Source organism: Aethalodelphis obliquidens, unplaced genomic scaffold (genome assembly GCF_003676395.1).
Source record: "Aethalodelphis obliquidens isolate GAN/ISIS:26980383/991018 unplaced genomic scaffold, ASM367639v1 scaffold11, whole genome shotgun sequence".
In the NCBI taxonomy this organism is placed as follows: Eukaryota; Metazoa; Chordata; class Mammalia; order Artiodactyla; family Delphinidae; genus Aethalodelphis; species Aethalodelphis obliquidens.
In genome coordinates, this window is record NW_020837955.1 from 18,406,203 (window position 1) to 18,428,587 (window position 22,385).

At 38.6% G+C, this 22,385-nt stretch overlaps 1 protein-coding gene across 5 annotated transcripts in view; it reads left to right on the top strand.

Moving 5' to 3' along the window:
• Window positions 1-7,731: 7,731 nt before the first annotated feature.
• SLF2 (SMC5/6 complex localization factor 2) overlaps window positions 7,732-22,385 on the top strand; it is a 39,117-nt gene continuing 24,463 nt past the window's right edge. Inside the window, exons 1-6 of one of the 5 annotated variants that reach the window (XM_027112325.1) lie at window positions 7,732-8,032; window positions 10,668-10,711; window positions 11,218-11,942; window positions 13,286-13,343; window positions 17,835-18,823; window positions 19,811-19,881. In XM_027112325.1, coding sequence (XP_026968126.1) covers window positions 7,893-8,032; window positions 10,668-10,711; window positions 11,218-11,942; window positions 13,286-13,343; window positions 17,835-18,823; window positions 19,811-19,881 — 2,027 coding nt within the window. In that variant the 5' untranslated portion in view covers window positions 7,732-7,892. Of the gene's footprint in view, window positions 8,665-10,667; window positions 10,712-11,217; window positions 11,943-13,285; window positions 13,344-17,834; window positions 18,824-19,810; window positions 19,882-22,385 lie in introns of those variants that run through there. The other 4 variants (XM_027112326.1, XM_027112327.1, XM_027112328.1 and 1 more) reach the window with 4 other exon arrangements.

Consider the following 22,385-nt stretch of genomic DNA (forward strand, 5'->3'; position numbering starts at 1 on the left):
ATTGGGGTTCACAAAAGCCCAGAAGCATGAGTGAGGCTGATGTGTTCAAAGAATGGACAACACCATCGTTCTGAATGGGTGGATATAAGATGTATGGGGAGGAACAGCGTGATGGCCCCGCACAGGTAGAGAGGGATCAGATCATGGAGTAGCTGGTATGGTATGCCAGAGAGTTTAGGGCTTTAAAGTTGGTTTATTTGGTAATTGTGTTGTTGATGATGACGTTTTTATTTTGCCTTGTTTCCCTGTCAGTAATGAATTTGGGAGTGGCATGCTCAGATTTGCTTGTTAGAAGGATCAATCAGGCTGTAGTGTGGAAGATGGAATGAAGAAGGGCAAACTGAAGTCAGAGAGATCAATTTGGAAGCTGTTGCAAGAGACTTTGCAAAGGATGATTAAGACCTGTACTGGGGTGCAGCAGGAGGGATGGAAAGAATTTTTGAGTATTCAAAATATGCATTTTTTAAATTCTACAAACCAATAAGAAAAAAACAGGGGCTTATAAAATGGGTGAAATATAGAAATAGGCAATTAACAAAAGAAGAATCCAAATGACCCACTCCCAAATGTATGAAGAGATACCCAATTAGGGGAATGCAAAATAAAACAATGAGAAACCATTTTCACCTTTCAGATTAGCAAAAATAAAAATGGATGACAATATCAAATATTTGAGCAGACATGAGGAAAACAGTGCTCTCATATATTTCTAGTGGGACTGCAAATTAACTCAGCCATTCATGGAAAGCAATTTGGCAGCATACAATAAACTTGATAATGCAAATACCCTACGACCCAGCAATTTCCCTTGTGATTATATAACCCATAGAAATTCTTGCACGTGGGTGAAAAGAAACATGTACAGAGATGTCTGTGACAGTACTGTTTGTAATGGACAAATAAAATGTGATGTATGGACTGCATACATAAATAAAATGTAAATGTGTGCATATTTTTTAAAAAACGTATACAAAATAATCCTCTATATTCTTTATGATGAGCTATACATGTATGTAAAAACTGAAGAATCTGAGGCTTGTGGATTTGAAAAATCACAGGAGTAGGGGAGAAGGGAATTAAACTGCAGTGTCAATAAAAAGAGACTTAGCTACTCCTGTAATGTTTATTATAAAAATAAAGAAAACCAGAAAAGAGAAGTAACTGGTTAAAATTTTAACAGTCAGTTGTGAGTTCAGAATGGTGAATATGTGTTTGTAATATTATTCTTTGTATTTGTCTATATCTTTTACATTTCTACAAAGAATCAAATATGGGTGGATGGGTAGGTGTGAACATGTGTTTTTAAGAGAAAAGAAAGCATACATGTGATATTTAGCAAAACCATTGACTTGGTGACATAACAGGTGGGGGTTGAGGGTGACGGAGGGGAGAGATTAGTAAGACTCCCAGGTTTCTGGTTGGAGTGACAGGTGAGAGAAGATGATGACACCATTCACTGAGATAAGAAATACAGGAGGAGAGAACATCAAATCTGGAGGTCAGGGAGGGAAGATAATTAGTTCTATTTAAGACACGTTGAGTTTGAGAACCCAACAACAAATGTTTGTACTACCAAATCCCTGGTCAGGCAACATAACTTAATAGGCTCCACGCTGCCTGAAAGGGGCGGGTAGGAATAGGGGTGTCAGTGGCAAGGTTCCACAGGAGGGAGACGAAGGAGAAATGAGCAAATGCTAACAGAAATAGTGGAACATATCTGGTGAAGTCTTCATGGAAAGCAATTAATGTAACACTGTGTAATTTTTCATCAAAAACCATTGACCTTTTATTTTATGATAGATAGATAGATAGAGATAGACATATGTGTTTCTTTGGAAAAGTAATATATGCACCGGGTAAAATATAAATTTCACAACTAGGGGAAAACCTCTCTCCAGAGGCAACTGCTGTTATGAGCTTATTTACCTATGCTCAAGTTAGACACTTAAAAGGGCCAATGGCTGAGGTCTATCAAAATATAAAATGTATATGTCCTTTGACCCAGCAATTCCCTTCCCAATGTATCTTAGAGATATGTTTCTATGTTCACAAAGGTGGATGTATAAAGGTATTTGTTGCATCATTATCAGTAACATAAGGCTGAAAGGAAACTAACTAGGCCAGCAGTGGGGGACTAGTTAAGTAAATTATGGCGGATCCATACAGTAGAATACTATGTTGCATTAGGAAGTTATTTGGAAAGCACAGCAACCTTCCAGAGATATTCTTGGCATATACACGCAAATAACCCCTTTTATTTATACAAGCAATAACATAATATATATATACACTGTAGCATACACTGTTCTGCAACTTAATTTTTCACTTAACATATTTTAGAGATTATTCCATACCAGTTTATATTGTTTACAAGTGTTGAGAGTTCAGCTAAATTACTCCATATATTGCTGCCTTGGCATCCATTCTGTGTGGCCAAGCAGCCTGCGGGGGCCTTGAACTGACCTGATTCACATACTTATATCGTCTACCTAGCCCCTGTGGACATAAATGTGAGACCGCTCTTTATAATTCTTGAAGCCAGAAATCTAGAATTTTGTGGGAAATCTCTTGAGTTTTAAATGTTACCCCACATCTTTAAAAAAATAAAAAACCTCTTTGGGAGCTAAAAGAAGGAGATGAAGGATGGCTCCTTCAGGAGGCCATCTTATCATGCCTGGCATAGAGGGTTCAGTATTTTGGTGCTCTGGAAGTTTACAGCTTAAGGACAGTGGTGGTAGAATGACTCCGAAGAGGCAAGTCTGAGCCCGATAAAGAAAGGTTTTATGGGTCATGATAGGTGTGATGAATTCTGGGAAGAGCATTGCAAAGGTGTGAGATCACATGTACTATCCTCAACAGACTCTCTTCTTTCCAGGGTGGTGGGGTTTTATGTGAGGGGCAAGTTGGTAAGGGATATAAGGTTTTTCCACCTCTTTTGGATCATTCTCCCTTCTCTCCCATTTCTCCCTCGCAGTCTCAAGATTACTGAGGACAAGGAGGGATCTGATAGGACCACTTCAGCCGCTCCTCCCCATCTTGAAGCTATTACAGCCCGGGAGGGGTAAAGGAAAGCTTCTTTGGAGAGACAGTCTGCCTCTCTCTACAATCCTCTCCCACTCCTGGAGGGTATGGCCTTAAAAGGGCATAAGGAGGGCTTCCCTGGTGGCGCAGTGGTTGAGAGTCCGCCTGCCGATGCGGGGGACACGGGTTCGTGCCCCGGTCCGGGAAGATCCCACATGCCGTGGAGCGGCTGGGCCCGTGAGCCATGGCCGCTGAGCGTTCGGAGCCTGTGCTCCACAACAGGAGAGGCCACAACAGTGAGAGGCCCGCATACCGCAAAAAAAAAAAAAAAAAAAAGGGCATAAGGAGAGCCGGAGTTATGTCTCCCCACCAGCAGGAGTGACCAAAGAAAGCCCATCTTTTGCCCCCCAAGCAGCTTCTGCTGTTCATTGCCACCAATACCCAGAAGTGTGAAATATGAATACAAATTACAGCAACAACTTTCAAAAGTTTATGCCACCACCTACAGTAGGGCCACAGGAATACCTTTCACATCACTGCCATATAAAATATATATGTACAACTGAATAAGTAAAAGTCTTGCAAAACACATACTCATACACTGTATGCAGTGCATCAATACTCTCTATCCCATTCTCTCTTTCTTTTTTCTTTTAATGTGGTCTGTGACCCATTACACCAATTTCAAAACCTAATGGGTTGTTAACCCAGAGTGAAAAACACCTGATTCCAGGCTGGATTTCCCAAAACCAGTATTTCCCAAAGAGTCTTTTATATTTCAGATGTATGGGTAATATCTGTACCTACCACCAATAGAAAACAAGATGTCTCTAGAAGAAACATGGAGACTTTTTTCTAGTTATTATTCAGTGATTTGTTAGTTTTTAGAGTTAGCTTCCATTTGAAAAGACATCCCTTTCCAAGTGATACTGATTTTCCACTTGTGGAAATGATTTTAAGTTTTCTTCTAAAATAAATGTATTTAAGTTTAAAAAGTGATTTACAGAAAAATATTAATTAACTATTAATATAGGAAACATTCAGGTATGTCAAAATTTACAAATATGTTACTCGTGTTCTAAAGTGTGGGAAACTCTATCTTGCACCATTCCATAATGAAATAACAAGCAACTTACTTTCCTTAACATTAGATCTGCTTCTGCACAGTTTTACTAATTACTCCCAGGAAGTTTAGGTTTCATGACATGACATTATGTTATATTACATTTGGCTTTTCCCAAGCAGCCCCTAAGACCCAAGCTAGTGCTTTTTCCAAGCACTTGTTAGGCAGTTTTGAGTTCAGCATCCATTCACAAAGTGATTTGTGCAGATCTTGAGATGCTGGAGCTCGCCTTCCCTCCTTCAGATCATCACGTGGTCTTTCTCTGTCAGGCTTTCAAGTTAATTATTTCCTGTTTTTCTGAGTCTGTTCCTTATCCCCTTTCCCAGGTCACCCTCTACCCTCCCCTCCACACACACATTCTTGGCCACCATCAAGGCAGCTCTGCAGCAAACCCATCATTGTCTCTCGCCTGCCGTGGAGCACCCTCCAACAAGAGCCTTGGGGTTTATTCCAGAGTGCAGCAATCTCAGAGCAAAAGTATGTCATTACTGTTGAATCAAAAGGTAGAGTTCCCTGCTTATTAGTAACATTCTGCGCAATTTACTGACCTTTTGTTCTCTTAGCCCCTGCCTGCTAAGGTACAGCGTGAGCCAATCTCCCTAAATAGTTTTCTCTCTGTGACTGCTGGGATCTCTGGCATCAGCTATACTGTCACTCCTCTCAGGACTCCCACGTTGGGCTTGAGGCTCCCAGCAGATTTGATCTGTCGTGCAAGTAACATTGTTTCTGTGGCTGCCCCATCCCTTCCCATCAAGGCCAGAGTCTGTGCTCCTCCTATTGTCTTTAACAGCTCAGGGTGCTAAACTGAGCTGAGGGGTACCCCATAGAAGCCTCAGGCCTAGAAGCCACTCCATTCCTGTGATCTTTGCTTCCTCATCCCCATGCCCAGAAATCTTCTCCAACTAGCCTTTTATGGTCATCCAGCCTTCATTTCTCTAAATTACTTTTCCAATCCTGGCTGATGTTTTGTCTTAAGTCTCTAATTCAGTCTTGTCTACTTTATTCATCATTTTCTTCCCCCAGCCCCACCCCAGTTTTTCTCTCCCCTGGTCTCCTCACGTGCAAATACCTGGCTCTTTCACATCTTTCACCTAGTGTACAGCTTCCAGGCCATCTATTTCCAGCCCACTACAAAGTAATGTGTAAAAATCCCTTACATTAACCATGTGTGTGCACACAGTGTATGTATGTGTGTGTGTATACACATACACAAACACACACACACACAAATTCAAAGTGAGAGAAGGGATATAAACACATAATAGACTGACCAGCACTATTTGGGGGGGGGGGGTCGGGAAGAGCCTTAGAGGCTCCCGGCAGTTCTGGTTGATATGTTGAGTATATTTCACCCCGCAACCCAAATCTGTATCATTCTCAAACACAGTTTAAACAAAGAAGAGCCTTGATGCTTATTGAGGATTTGGATAACTACTTCACTGTTAAGAAGAGATTTTTTAAATTGTGTTTTCATTATGACTCCATATCCATTTATTGATCTAGGGATTTCTTGCCTCACTTAACTCCATAATCTGTTGCTCAGATTAAGAAAATCCAAAAACTACTGTTTGGTATCATGAGTATAGACTTTAAAGCGACACCTTGGAAGCTGGATGATTCAAATACTATAATCCAAGAAAAGCAACTAATTGATTATGCAGAACGTGTTTTTATGCATTACTCTTTTTTATGATCCAAGCATGCAATGAAATGAATCAGATTAAATGTTTTGTAGATGTGCTGTTATAGAAACAGGAGCTTGCTAGTGTAGTAACATCCAACAGAACACAATAAGAGGAGATGGGAAATAATATGTGTGAAAAGCCCTTAATAAACAAACATATAAGGCACTATTCATTCAACACATTTTGAGCATTTATTATATTCTTTTTTTATCTAAGAAACAATGCTAGGTACAGTAACTTCTCAAGTATTAGAAGGAGAAAAATGCCTCTTATTTCAGTATTTCCTTTCTTGCATCCCTGCTACCTAGTATATACCTATGGATATATACTTTGGGGATGAATGAGAGACCTGTACATTCAGTTTACCTTCTATCCTCCACTTTGCCACCCTGTTAGCCACTTTGTTCCTCATTAATTCTTCCTCCTGAAGGCTAACGGGGAAGGGAAGGAGGTGAACTTGAGGCCAGTCAGGCATGCTTAGCTCGCAAAGCAGTTAAATCTGAGTACAATAAACTTTAAAGACCGTCTAAATTCTGTGTCATTTAAGATTTTGTTCCATCCAACTGATTGAACAGGTCTGACAGTTAAGGCTTGAACAAACTTGAGATTGATATTTTGGTTAATAGTTATTATAATATCTGACCTGTCTCTGGAAGATTTTGTAGTAAGTTAAAGTGTTAAGAGTCTGTCTAGGTCTTCCCTGGTGGCGCAGTGGTTGAGAGTCCGCCTGCCGATGCAGGGGACACGGGTTTGTGTCCCGGTCCGGGAAGATCCCACATGCCGCGGAGCGGCTGGGCCCCGTGAGCCATGGCCGCTGAGCCTGCGCGTCCGGAGCCTGTGCTCCGCAACGGGAGAGGTCACAACAGTGAGAGGCCCGCATACCGCAAAAAAAAAAAAAAAAAAAAGAGTCTGTCTAAAGGACAAGGGAAGGGAACACTAATTTGCCCAGTACTTATTACATGAGAGACTCTGAGCTGTGCACTTTGCATTGCTTACCATTTTTATGGTTTACAATTGCCCAGAAAAGTAGAATGCCCATTTTATAGATGTGGAAACAAGCTCAGAGATACTCTGACCAGCCTCTCAGTTTGTAGGGAAAATGCTAACAGCCTCCAAAGCACAAGCCCTTTGCAAAGGGGGATTGGAGGCTGCTGGCAGTTTTCACTAACCTATGCTCTCCACACTTAACATGGGTAATTGAAAGCTGAGCCTATGTTCCTTTCAGAAATCTCCCAGGAATCTGGCTGCAGAGGTTTTATGGATAACTCATTTCAGCAACTGAGAAACAAAATGCGTTTGTGGAATAAAAAGTCTTTATTTCAATGAGGTTTTTTTTCTTCTTTAAAAGAGAAAAAGGAGCCACCCCCAGCACTTAGCAAGAACCCTCACAGAATGAACAAGTCTTCAGATTGGGCTGAGCAGACTACCGAGGAAATGGTGACAGCATCAGGGCACTTTGGCCTAAGATGTTAAAGAGACGATGTAATGAACAGCTGGGGATTTCTGAGGCACAACTGTGTGACACTGGAAGCCCAACTGTTGGCCATCTTCATTGAGGTCAGCTACCAAGCTCGGGGTTTGACTCGCCCTTCGCCCTCTTCAAGATGGGTGTCGCCAGCTGCCGCAGCGCGCTCTGCTGCCCGCGCCTGCCCGCCTGCCCGCCGAAGCCGAGGCGACCCGGAGGCTGCGGCGCCCCCACCCCACCCCCCGCGCCCCCGTCCCTGTGCACGTGACGAGGGGCAGTTTTCCTTCTCTCCTCCCCCTCACCGAAACCCCGCCTTCTCCTGAGAGGCTGCGGCTTTCTATTGCGCTACAACAGGAATGACCGACGTGCAAGCCAATCAGAACGCGACGCTTCAAGTAAGACCCGCCCCCTGTTGGTCCTCAGGTTCCTTCCCGCTCACACCGGAGTCACTTCCGAAGAGAGAGAACCGCCATGAAGAGAGAAGGGGGTGCCGCCCACCTCTGCTCCGACAGCCTCCCCGAGTCCCAGCAGCAAGACGGCAACCACGCACCCAACTTCTCCAGCCACAGCACATGCCGCCGTCGCCAGCGGCGCCGACATGACAAGGCGCTGCATGCCCGCTAGGCCAGGTTTCCCCTCATCCCCAGCCCCGGGGTCGTCGCCCCCGCGCTGCCATCTGAGACCCGGTAGTACCGCCCCTGCTGCAGCGGGAAAGAGAACAGAGAGTCCTGGGGACAGGTACCGTGCAGAGGGCTTGAGAAGGGGCCGGGTCGCGGGGGCAAGGGTATATGAGGGAGGACTGCGGACGGCCGCTCTTCCAGTTCCCGCCATCCTCCGCGAGCTCAGGCCTCCGCGTCCGGGGCCTGGCAAACCACCGCCCCGCCTCCGCGCGGGGGCTGCTGGGAGCTGGAGTCTTCTTTTCTGTAGTTGGGACGCTGTTCTTGGTCTAGTGACCACAGCCTGGATGGCTACGGACCACGCGCCTTAGGTAGAATGTGATTTTTGTCCTTTACTTTAGCTGGACCCGGGGCCCTGGCTGCTAAGTGCATATTTAAGTGGTTTTCTGTACGCTGTCAGTTTTACTGATCCTAGTGGTTGAATAGTATAAGCCTTTTCTGTATTGTGGGTGATATTATGTAAGATGTGATGAGGAAAATCCTTCCACGAATTGCTTTAAAGTCCACTACGCACGATAAGTCTTAATTTAAAAAACATGCAGATTTGGAATGTGATATGTTTTCTCCTTCAGTAACTTTACGCCTCTCCAAGAGGCCAGATTTTTTTGTAAAGATTTTGTGGGAGCTATGTAATGAGATGGGGAGTTTAATCAAATGACATCCTCTGACAATAAAACATGTTTAAATTCTCTACGCACTTGGTACTGTCTTTTTTATTTTAAGTTTGAAAGCTTGTAACATAAGTTTAACAGTAAATTTATCTTCAGATATTGTTGTACAGGTCCACAACCCCTTATCTTAATTCAGAAAGCTATGAAAATCCGAAGTTTTCAGTAAGTTTGGCACCACATCTAACTTGGCAGCCAAACCTGACCAGAACTAATGGAAGGCTATAGATGGTCTTTATCTCATTAGGTGTGAGTGTTCGTAAGTTTTTTGTTTTTTGTGTGTTTTTTTTTTTTTTCCGTAAGTTTTGCTGGAGAAATACTAATGTGTTTGCTTATAGGGTGCAGTCTCAGACCCCACTGGGGGCTTTACATAATGCATCCAAAAAAAAAAAAATTTAGAATTCTAAAGCACATTTGGCCCCAAAAGTTTCAGATAAGGGTTTGTGTGCTGTTACAAATAATTTTTTAATTAGTTATAATTAGTTTAGTTATAAATAAGTAATGGACCTTTCTGTGCATATGAACTTAGGGGACTGTTCTTTCTTGAAAGTCACATTCCTGGTTATTTTACAGGTTTCTTGTATGTTTTACCCAAAGCCATTTTTCTCTCAGGTGTATTAACCAAAAAGATGTAATACTTTAGGGAAGAGATACAGTGTTACTTTTAGTAATTAACATAAAAACATTCAGTATTGTTTTGAGTTAATTAGCTGCTTTTTAGTCCTTTCTCATGTCTGTCTATTCAACCAGTAACTGAAGGCATCATCCTTCTCCCCTTTGCAGACCTCTAGTATTTCTTCTTTTACCCTCTGATATAATTTATTTTATGAAAAAAATGCATAGATTCCCACTCATTCATTTCATAGCTGCTTAGCTTTTCTACCAGCATCTCAAACAGACATTGTGGACTCTCACTAAACCATTAAGAATGGGCATTGCTATTCTAATGTGGCAAGTAAAGAGTACAAGATGTAGAAGAAGAATAACCTTCAAAGGACTTGGATTGTTCAAGTTTCCTCTGAGCATTCCAAGCTCATAGTGGATAAATATTTAGGGAAATTCATCTACTGCTTATTTTCTTTCAGCTAAAATGAATACATTTTAGCAAAATTTGCCAGAAAGGTGATTTGTTGCTCAACCTATAATAACATCCCTCTATGCAGTTGACAACTCTAAACACATGAACAAATCAGAATACAAATTATGGTAATATGGTCCTACTTCACTTTGTGTTCATTGTAGGATGCAGAAATCCTTAAAAATTAAAAGTTTGGTTTTTGTTATTCTTGTTAACTTACTCCTTTTTCTCTGTTTTGTGTTTTTCCCAGGCAACGCATTATTTTCGTAAATATCTTAAGAATTCTTAGTAAAAAATTAAGATTTTGAAACACGATTCATTCCAGTTTTTGCTGTTACTTAGATTAACATTAACTGTATTGTATAAAGAGTATAATATAAGGTTAGAACTTGATCCTTTCTTTCTTTTGCCCAGCACACTCTTCATCTGCCTCTCCAGACCAGCAAAATCACCCATATTTGCCATTCTACCATCTACTCTTGTTATGAGTCTGTTCAGGTTTTACTTAGTTTTTATAATCTCCATTATTCGTTCAGCAAACATCTATTGAGCATTATTTTGTACCTGGCACTGGAGATATGAAGGAATAGGATCAGATCCCCTCAAGTTCTTTTCTTCTCCCACATAGCAACAAGCTTTTCAGTCCTAGGAAATACTCTACCAATTTCTTAGATCCACACTCTAGTCTTATCATTTTAGTACAATAGAGTATATAAATCTCAATACTGCTTTTATAAATTTACTCCTACAGGAAGTGCTGAATTTAATTTTTAAAATTTTTTATAATCAGTTTAGCAAAGCATTATTGTCATTGTCAGAACTTGATTAAACCAGATAGTGAAATTCAGCCTATAGTCTATAAATCTACTGATATTCTCCACTTAATCTGAATTATTGAAGTTTTAATATTTGCTAATGTGATCCCATATTAGTTATGCTTTTATTTTCAGGAAGCAGTCAATTATAGATTTCTTCAAACCAGCTTCAAAACAAGGTATGTATACTGTTAATGCATTTTTTGTGGGATCTTTTGGGGAGGAAGATGGAGTCAATTTTTAAATCTACTCTAAATTTATTAATTTGATTAAACATGGTGTTCAAAATAGAAAATATAAAGAAGATGCAGTGTTGTTTACAAAGATAAACAAGTTCTAAACATCATGAAGAAACTTTTTGCTGTTACGCTTTCTTAATTGAAAATATTCCAGTTAATAATGTTCATAATGTATACTATTTCGATTCTGTATTAAATTAACTTATTTCATAAGTGGAGCTATAGGGAGCTTACATGATGTAACAAAAGGGAGATTTGTGAAAGTAAGGCTATTAAATCATGTCTTAAATTCCCCCCCCAATAATATGTGTATCATTTAATTATCAATTTGAAAACTTTTGTGATAGTTTAATATTTTAAGTATAATAATTTATAATATACAAATGTAATAGTTTGTGCTATTTTTAATAACATACAATGTGTATGTGTTTTAATTGGCTATTTAGATAGACATATGTTGGATTCTCCACAAAAATCGAACATCAAATATGGAGAAAGTGGATTGTCCATCAGTGGGACAGAGCAGTTTGAAAGGAAACTATCCTCACCAAAAAGATCTAAACCCAAAAGGGTGCCATCAGAAAAGAGCCCCGTCTTAGAGGCATTCATGAAAGGTGTTAAAGAGCACCATAGAGATCATGGTGTACATGAGTCACGTCAGCCTTGTGTGTCACTGGCCACCAAATGTCCAAAGGCAGTTACAAAATACGTTCCTCCTTCATATCTCTTGTCAAAAGAGACGAAGAAAAAACATCAGTCTCCAGAGGGAAGGAAGTCACATTTCATTCATGAAAATAGCAGGGAGAAGAATGATGGAGATCGAGGCAAAATCAGTGCAGATTCTAAAAAGCAGGCCGCGGTGACAGAAGCTGACATCTTCAAGAACAGCTCCAGAAGTCTTAGCAGCAGGAGCAGCCTGTCCAGGCACCACCCAGGAGAAAGCCCACTGGGAGCTAAGTTCCAGTTGTCTCTAGCTTCTTACTGCAGAGAAAGAGAACTAAAGAGGTTGAGAAGGGAGCAAATGGAGCAGAGAATCAACTCAGAAAATTCTTTCTCAGCAGCAAGCACTCTTTCCTTAAAATCCTCTAGTATAGGAAGAAGATGCAAACCAAGGCAGGAACAGAGTAAACAGAATGATGTCACAGCCGGAAATAGTAATCTTTCAAACCTGGTATGTGCAATAAATGCTGAATTAGCTTGGCTACTATTTTATCATATTTAGATACTAAATCTAAAAATGTTTGATAATTGTTAAGAAACAGTTTGGTACGTTTTGTTAGGGAAATACTGATACACAGTTTGTATAGAAGCTAGTTTCATTAAATTCCCTCCAACTGTCCTTCAAACTTAGTAAAGCATTGTTTTTTGCCCATAATTTTTTTCAGACCAGGAACAAAGATCTTTCTTAATCAGGAAAGTAAGCATTTTTTTTGTAGACAAGTGCAGTCATTTTTAAGTTAGGCTACACTGAAGGGAGATTCTTGAGGGAATGGAAAATCTAAAACAACAGGAAATGGTTTAGAACAGAGGTTCTCAGAACGTTCCTTGGACTAGCAACATCAGCATCACCTAGGAACTTGTTAGAAATGTAGATTCTCAGGCCCCACTCCAAACCCAATGAACCAGAAACTGAAGTAGAGTCCAGCAATCTGCAATTAACAAGCCTTCCAGATTATTCCGCTGCACTTTAAAGTTTGAAAATCACTAGTTTAGGTTATATGTCTTAAGTAGTTGAGTATGGGTCTTAGAAAACTTAGAATATGATGAAAACTATCCAGATACATCTTAAGCTCATCAACCTTCTGTTTTGAGAATTAGCATAAAAGCTGTTCCTGTCCCCTGGAAAGTCAAGTTGTTAAGTACATCTGTTTCAGAAAGCTTTTCTACATACAGAGCAACTAAAGGAAGATGAGATATCAAGAAAGTGCTATGTTGATAAGATACTATGAGATTTTAAAATCAGATGGACCAAAAATAAACCAAACTATGACATTCTAAGAGTGAATGGAGTTGTATTTTATACTGCTGGAAAATTATATTTGTAAACTCATGGGTTTGTTTGCAAGGAAGTTGGTGCCTTTACCAGTGAGATTTGCTAATGATCAATAGAAGTTAGTAACATTTGGTCCATTTTCATAACATTTCAGTGTTTGGTGGTGTATCAGTACGTAAACAGAAGTGTTGAAGAGTTGTAGCTATTTGATAGGCAAATATTAGGCTATTTCTTTATTAAAATAATAGTACAGTACAGTGCTCTAATATTAATCTTGAGCTATTAATAAAAATTTCTAAATTTACATTATGAAAACTGACATTTTTACATATACAAATGTACTTCATTTTTATGAAAAGACTTAGGAATTTAAAATATTTTATTATAGAAGTTTGGGTTTACCTCCAAATTTGGTGCTTGTTTTATTCAGAGTAGAAATCTGTGTTTAAATATTATGAAGAAAAGTTCACATTCTTGACTGCTCCCAACTCCTAATTATTTTTTTCTCATTTTGCTAATAGGAAAATGGACCTCTCTCAAGAAAAAGATCCTCTTCTGATTCATGGGAACCTGCCTCAGGTAGAATCAAAATTAAATTTCAGAATTTTAAATAAATTTGCATCTTAATGGAACTGTTTTTTACTTAAATTTGTTTAAATATGCAGTTTCCTTCCTAGAGGTAAATTAGGTGTCTCAGATTAGTTAAAAGTTTGGTAATGTTATATTCAGAAGGAATAGTTCTTGAATTCAGTATGTGTAAACAGTGGTTTGTCTTGACTCTTCTCTGCCTTCTTCAAGAGTTCCTAACAATGTGCTTTTCATATTGGTACTCAGTGTTCTACTTCTGAATCCTTGGCTACATTAAGAAGCATAATCTTAAATTCTTGGAATTATGGACTGAGGTCTTGATATTATAGATGCTTTGTTTAAGTTTGAAACTGTTATCAAGGTCTAAAACTGTTTCTTAATTTTTCAAATACAAAGGTCCCTTTTTAATATCAAATTCAAGGACACCTACATGATATTAATTTGTACTTTCAGTAACTGTTGATTGAGAAAATACATAATAACAAACAGCTACTGTTAACTCAGTAATTCTTAAAGTATTCTTTTTAACTAGAAGATAGAACAGTGTAAAATTCAAACACCGCAGAAATGTATAACATAGAAAATGAAAGGCCCCCAGAAATGCCAACTGTTCAGAATAGTCTGGTGTATCAAATTTCTTTTTCTGCTATAACTGCAGACTTTGAAAAATGGGCTTTACAAATTTCCACAATCAGTAAGATACATTGGACATACTGATAATAGCCAACATTTATTGAGCACTTACTGTGCGCCATGCTTTTAATCATTTGATTCACATCCTTATAAGGTGGTTACTTTTAGAGATGAAAAAGCAGGTACAGAGAGACAGTTCTGACTCATTCTTCTTCAGGTTTCATGTAAAACTCTGTTTTTTATACATTCTAGAGGTGTACTGCATTTTGACCAAGTGATCTTGAGTCTTAAAATCCATCTGCAGCCAAGGCTGAAATCATATTTTACTATTGTAGAAGGACCTTCTAGGATAAAAGAATAAATTTGAGGTTTTATGTGTTGTTTTTTAATTTTAAAAAATTTTACAGTATTGTTGGTTTTAGTGATCAAATTTTAGTGGATTTTGACATTATAGTACAAGAACAATAATTTCTCAGCCATGAGCCATGAGATTGCTCCTGTACTGTGTTACATATTTGTAACACTAAATAAATGATCACTTTGCACTGAGGTGAATGGAAAACAAAATATCTTTAGGCTAGCTCTGCTAGTATAAGGGACCACTGGTGGTGGTGTTGCCACCCAGCTGTTCAGCATTTTTTTCTCTGATAATGACTAAGATAAAAATTCTCTTCAGTTCATGGGTTTGCAGATTTCATCAGTGGTGACTAAAGTAGTTTCCCATATACTGTTTCCCGCATTCTCGAACACTGCTTGAAAAGGATGCTTTCTACATATTTTCAGAGGCAGGTTTAAGATAATTGCCTTCACTTGTATTTTTATTTCTAATATGTTTGCATGTTTTCATAATCCTCATTAATAATTATGGTGTTGTAATCTTAGTAAACATACATTTATACTTCTGTTGAATATCAACAGAATATAAAGGGCATAAGGGGATTTTTCGCTCTAGATAACATGAACAATGTTTATCTTTATCTGATAGATAAATAATGAATAGATATTAATAATCCAAATATTATGTTTTATTTATATTACTGCTAATTACACTTAACAGTTGTGGTGATACACATAATCACACATTCATTAATCACACACAAGTTCAGGGATTTCAAAAATGTTGGTAGTGTAGGCATTTAGCTCTTTGGTCTTCCAGAGCCCTGTCCTTCGGCTGAATTCTGAGGACCAACTTAATCCCTCCCTAGTTTATTCCATAATTTATTAATAACCAATCCCCTATTGAGCATGTGGAGTTTTCCTTTTTTTCTTTTTACAAATTCAGTCCCTATCTTATCTGAGTATTTTATATATTAATAGATATTTGAAGTGTTGTAAAACAAACATTCAGCCTACAAGTTGTACAAGAAGTATGAAAAGAATCATGAAACGTTTACAGTTACATTACTGCCCTAGAGAGCTTGCAAAAGGAGACCTGTAGTACCAGTTCACTCTCCTCTTAACACTAGATGTTAAAAGCTCTTAATAAGCTGATTTTTCGGGCTCCCCTGGTGGCGCAGTGGTTAAGAATCCGCCTGCCAGTGCAGGGGACACGGGTTCGAGCCCTGGTCTGGGAAGACCCCACATGCTGCAGAGCAACTAAGCCTGTGCGCCACAACTACTGAGCCTGCACTCTAGAGCCCGCGAGCCACAACTACTGAGCCCGCGCACCTAGAGGCTGTGCTCTGCAACAAGAGAAGCCCGTGCATGGCAGTGAAGATTAGCCCCTGCTCGCTGCAACTAGAGAAAAGCCCGCACGCAGCAACAAAGACCCAATGCAGCCAAAAATAAAATTAATTAATTAAACAAAAAAACACCGTCCACTTTAAAAAAATAATAATAAGCTGATTTTTCCTAAACTTTGCCCACAGTTTTTCTTTCCTCCTAGGTAAGTCTTTACTTCTTAAACAAAGCAGGAATTTCCCCTCATTACTAGCTGTGTATAAATTGACTTCTCTAAGGAAATGGAGCAAAACTCAAATTAGCAGCTCTGTAGCTTTTTTGTAACCCCCAAACTTAAGATAATCAGTGTAAGTCTTCTCTTTTTCTTAGTTATCTGATTTCTCATCCTGCCCTATAAGGGACCTCTGTCCTTTTTTATAAGACATTTAACCCCAGAAAACTTAGTGGGCATGGAATGATTTCTCAGGTAATAAAAATATCTGTAGAAGAATATAGATAGGAGCATTTGTTTATTAATTGATTTTTCATTCTTATAAATTGAGTTTTCCAGAGTATGTATTGATCAGGTTATGCAAATAATTGCTTAACTCTCGAGGTTTTTTTGGTTTTTGTTTTTTAAATCAAGCTGTTAAGAATTTGGGGACGGGCGAGGGAGAGTCATGGACATGTACACACTAACAAACGTAGTAAGATAGATAGCTAGTGGGAAGCAGCCGCATGGCACAGGGATATTGGCTTGGTGCTTTGTGACAGCCTGGAGGGGTGGGATGGGGAAGGTGGGAGGGAGGGAGACGCAAGAGGGAAGAGATATGGGAACATATGTATATGTATAACTGATTCACTTTGTTATAAAGCAGAAACTAACACACCATTGTAAAGCAATTATACCCCAATAAAGATGTTAAAAAAAAAAAAGAATTTGGGGACATCTGTCCATGTGCAGAAAGAACTTGATTTAGGGAAATTTGATTTTGAGAATACTAGTTATATAAATAGTGAATTTTTAATGAATAATAAATTTTAAGAGTGAATTAATGAAACATCACATTTTTAAACACAGAAATTTAAAAAAACTGGTTAACTCAAATATATGTGCTTCTGGATGATATACATGCTTCTGGATGGAGCTCCTAACACAGAGACAGGTTGTATTAGTTTCCTAGGGCTGCCATAACAAAGTACCTAAACCTGAGTGGCTTAAAACAACAGAAATTTATTGTCTCATGATTCTGGAAGCTAGAATTCCCAAACTAAGGTTATCAGCAGGACCATGCTCTCTCTTAAAAACTATAGGGGACACTCCTTTTACTTGCCCTTCCAGCTTCCGGTGTTTGTCTACAATCCTTAGCATTCCTTGACTTGTAGGTGCATCACTCCAGTCACGTGGCATCTTCTTCCTATGTGTCTTCATATTATCTTCCTCCTGCATGTCTTTCTCCATGTCCAAATTTCCTCTTTCTATAAGGACACCAGTTGTATTGGATTAGGACCCACCCTAATGACCTCATTTTAATTTGATTGCCCCTATAAAGACCCTATTTCTAATTCAGGTCACATTCTGAGGTTCTGGGAGTTAACACTTCAACATATCATTTTGGGAGCTACAGTTCAACCTATAACACAGCTGAAGACTAGAGGGATACATGGGAAAGAATAAAAAATTTAATAGTAGGGAAAAAGACTTAGGGGAATTTTTTTAATTGAGAAATTAAAATTTTTCTGCCTTCAACTAGTTATTGTGTATGTGTTTTAAGGTACTATAAATTTAGATGTAAAAGTGTTAGATTTCTAGAACCAGGTAGGCTTTAGTCTAAGAAAGAGTATATGCACTTTGAGGAAAAGTGCCTTTAGGATCCTTTCCTTGTTACAGATACGCAGTGTTTTGGGGTGTAACACCTCTAATTCTATTTAGGTGGTAAACTTTTAATAGCTTTTGAATGAAAATGAGCATTTGTCATTAGCTTTGGACTAAATTTCGTGGACACTAGTATTTATCAGTTAATAAATAAAATATTAACTCTGTTTCCTCATTCCATATGTGGTTAATAATCTCAGCCTAAACTTTTAGAATTTAAACATTTTGTCAGGGTATTCTAGACACTTACTGAATAAACTTTAATAAGATAGGAAAGTATACTTTTCACTAATCTGGCAAAAATTAAATTTTAGCAGGCTCTAAGCAGAATAAATTCCCTGACAAAAGAAAAAGGAACTCTGTGGACTCAGATCTGAAAAGCACAAGAGAATCTATAATGCCAAAAGCAAAAGAGTCCTTCCTTGAGAAGCGTCCTGATGGACCACATCAGAGAGAAAAATTTATAAAGCATATTGCACTGAAGACACCTGGTGGTGTATTGCGCTTGGAAGATATATCCAAGGAACCGAATGAAGAAGCTGATTGCTCCTCTGCAGGCTTGACACCTTCAAATACTGGGCACCATTCTTCCAGGAATAGTGACCAAATTCGTGTGGCAAGTACCAAAGAGACTAAGATACAGAAACCCCACTTACCTTTACCTCAGGAAAAGTCTGCAGTTAAAAAAGCTAGCAACCTTCAGAAAAATAAAACTGCTAGCTCTGTGGCATCACAGGAGACAAAACTTCTACCTTTACTATCCCATGTTCCAAGTGCTGGTTCCTCTCGGGTTCCATTAAATGCTAAAAATTGCACTCTTCCAGTTCCTAAAAAAGATAAAGAGCGTTCCTCATCTAAAGAATGTTCTGGGCATTCTACAGAGTCCTCCAAACACAAGGAACACAAAGCAAAGACTAATAAGGCTGATTCTAACGTATCTACAGGGAAAATTTGTGGGGGATCTTTGCGTTCAGAATATGGCACTCCTACAAAGTCTCCCCCGGCTGCTTTGGAAGTTGTGCCATGTATTCCGAGCCCAACAGCACCTTCAGATAAAGCCCCTTCAGATAAAGAGAGTTCAGGAAATTCCAATGCAGGTAGCAATGCACTGAAAAGAAAACTAAGGGGTGATTTTGATAGTGATGAAGAAAGTTTAGGTTATAACCTAGACAGTGATGAGGAAGAGGAAACATTAAAATCACTGGAAGAAATAATGGCTTTGAACTTCAATCAGACTCCTGCAACTACAGGAAAGCCTCCTGCTCTTTCTAAGGGGCTTAGATCTCAGTCATCAGACTATACAGTAAGTAGTTTTATGATATTTATCTTTACTTGAAGAGAGAAAGATGGATTGACTAGTGAACGAGGGATAGATTGTTAGAACTTACTTTAAAATTCACTGTTTGTTACAATTATAATTAGACTGAAAGTGGTATAGTTCTTTTTTGGTTAATGGATTTCCCATATCTTCAGCTTTATAACTGTAAATCAGTGGTCTCCAAACTTTTTTTGATCACACACACTTTTATTAGTAAAAAAAATTTTGAGCATGTACCCCAATATATATGTATACTTATAGATTATATACCTGTACTACTATACTACTATGTACTTTCTGAAGCATATGAAGAAAACAGAATTTGAAAGGAAGAAGAAAAAAGTATTTTCCTATATAAGTTATATAGAAGTTACAATAGAGTAAGTTCTACTGGAGTTTCTATAGAAGTTCCATATAAATAGAAGTTCTATTATTTTCTTCCTGCACCCCAATGGATCACCTTGCACACCCCCTGCTTTGGAGACCACTGCTGTAAATGAAGGTAGAGTGTAGAAATGTTGTTAATTGTGGTGTGCAATTTTATTTATAAAGTGCTTCATTCTATCTTGGGAATAAGCTGAATTAAATTCTCATGTGTGTAAAATATTGTGGGGAAGGTGTTAATGTTTCATGGTAACACCTAAAAATTAGTAGTTTAATTCCACTAAAATAGAATTTAAAAATAAAGACAGGGTAGCTATGGAGCCCTTGGGTGTTAACAGTCAGTTCCTAAGGCTAGCAGGGTTTTTATAAGTAGTGCCTTTCCTAATAGATGGTAAAATCAAATTGCCTGCAGTACAAAATTCTAGATTTAAAGCATGATGGTGAAAATTATCTTTTTAAGAAAGATATCCTCCTGGCCCAGGTTATTGAAATAGAAAATATTTTTTAGTCTTCTGAATAATTTAAAACATCCCAATTCTTCTACTAAGATACGTTATAAAGTATTGCCAAATTTTCTTCTTGTTTTAGGAACATGTTCATAGTGGAACTTACACAAATACTTTAGAGCGTCTAGTGAAGGAGATGGAAGACACACAAAGGTAGGTTGGCATCGTGACTGTCTTGCTAAATTTAACATACTGTTTGTTTGTATGGCTGGCTTTTAATTTACCTTAAAAAAACATGAGAAATTAGCATGTATTTTGTGCTAGTGCTATTATAACAGTTTTGCTGTCAACTATGTTAGAAATAAGGTGTTCTTATTTACAGGCTGAATCAAAAGATCCTGGTTTTTATGGCATACTGCATTAATTAATAGTATGAATTCCTTTCTACTTATCACAGCTGGTATCTGGTAGCTGAAGTTCTTGATCAAAAGTATGGGTAGGAATTTTTTGTATTTTTTTTATTGTGACAAAAATACATAACATAAAATTTACCATTTCAATCATTTTTAAATGTATAGTTCACTGGCATTACCATACATTCGCATTGTTGTGCAACCATCATCACCATCCATCTCCAGAACTTTTATTTTCCATCTTCCCTAACGGAAATTTTATACCCATTAAACAATAACTCCCTATTCTCCCCTCCATCTAGCCCCTGGCAACTACCACTCTTTCTGTTACTATGAAATTGACTATTCTAGGTACCTCATATAAATGGGATCATACAGTATTTGTCCTTTTATGACTGGCTTATTTCACTTAGCATAATGTCTTCAAGGTTCATCCATGTTGTAGCATGTGTCAGAATTTCCTCTTTGAATTTTTGAATTTATTTTTTTATACAACAGGTTCTTATGAGTTATCTATTTTATACATATTAGTGTATATATGTCAATCCCAATCTCCCAGTTCATCCCACCACCACCACTCCCCCCGTCATTTTCCCCCCTTGGTGTCCATATGTTTGTTCTCTACATCTGTGTCTCTATTTCTGCTCTGCAAATGGTTCATCTGTACCATTTTTCTAGGTTCCATGTATATGCGTTAATATACAATATTTGTTTTTCTTTTTCTGACTTCACTCTGTATGACAGTCTCTAGATCATCCACATCTCTACAAATGACCCAATTTCGTTCCTTTTTAAGGCTGAAAAATATTCCACTGTATGTATATACCTCATTTTATTTATGCATTTATCTATTGATGGACGCATTTGGGTTGCTTCTGTTTTTTGACTACTGTAAATTTTGCTGCTATGAACACGGGTGTACAAATTATCTCTTCAAGTACCCACTTTAAGTTCTTTTGGGTATATACCCAGAAGTGGAATTGCTGGATCATATGGTAATTCTATACATAATTTTTTGAGGAATTGCTGTACTGTTTTCCATAGTGGCTGTACCATTTTATATTCCTACCAGTAGTGCACACGGGTCCAGTTTCTCTACCTCCTCACCAGCACTTGGTTTTTCTGGTTTTTTAATGATAGCCATCCTAACAGGTATGAAGTGGCATCTTCATACTTGTTAAACATTCGTATGCCGTCCTAGTCCAAGTTTTGAAATGAGTATAACCAGAAGTGGTATTTCTACATCAAATTACTCTTTTGAGGAAGAAGTTTAGAATTATTACTGATAACCCCACCCCCACACACACATATAGAAATCAGAAAGTTTGGGCATTATAATAACCCCAATGAAATTTATGTAACTAGTTGCAAACTGCTTTTGCTTATGAGAGGGGAAAAATAATATTCCTTATTAGTTCAAAGACTATCCTTGAAACTAATGCAGAGAAATTCACTGAAAACTCAGTTGGCTTGAAGTTGGTATATATGTGTCTTTAAGTAGCTAAGCATAGGAATTGCAGACTAAGTGAGGAGTATTCCCCTTTCTGAATTTAACTAGAGAAATTTGTCTCTACTATAAAATTCTTTTTTTTTTTTTTTTTTTTTTAGCTGCACTGTGCGGCATGTGGGATCTTAGTTCCCCAACCAGGGATGGAACCCGTGCCCCCTGCAAGGGAAGCATGGATTCCTAACCACTGGACTGCCAGGGAATTCCCGTCAACTGTAAAATTCTTTAAAAGTTTCATGAATTCATGTGATTTGTGATGTCAGATCTGAAATTGCTTATTTAAAATTGAACACTGCACAGACCAAAGGCAGAGGTTCTAGTTTTTTGTTGTTGTTGTTCTTTTGTGGTACACGGGCCTCTCACTGCTGTGGCCTCTCCCGTTGCGGAGCACAGGCTCCGGATGCGCAGGCTCAGCAGCCATGGCCCACGGGCCCAGCCGCTCCACGGCATGTGGCATCCTCCCGGACCGGGGCACGAACCCGTGTCCCCTGCATCGGCAGGCGGACTCCCAACCACTGCGCCACCAGGGAAGCCCAGAGGTTCTAGTTTGATCTGATGATTAACTCTTTCCTGTAGTGATAGAGCAGTGCCTTTACTGGTCATTTACTGTTGTATTATACTCATCTACTGTGGAGCTGGAGCTAGGAATAAGGACCTTGGTTAAAGTAAGTTAATCTTGGCAAGCAATATAAGCAAGGACTCCAGAGCTAAACTCTCTGGCTTTGAATCCCAGCTCCTTACATTGTGAGCTTGAACAAGTAAGCTTTTCTAATGCCTGTTTCCTCGTGTATGAAATG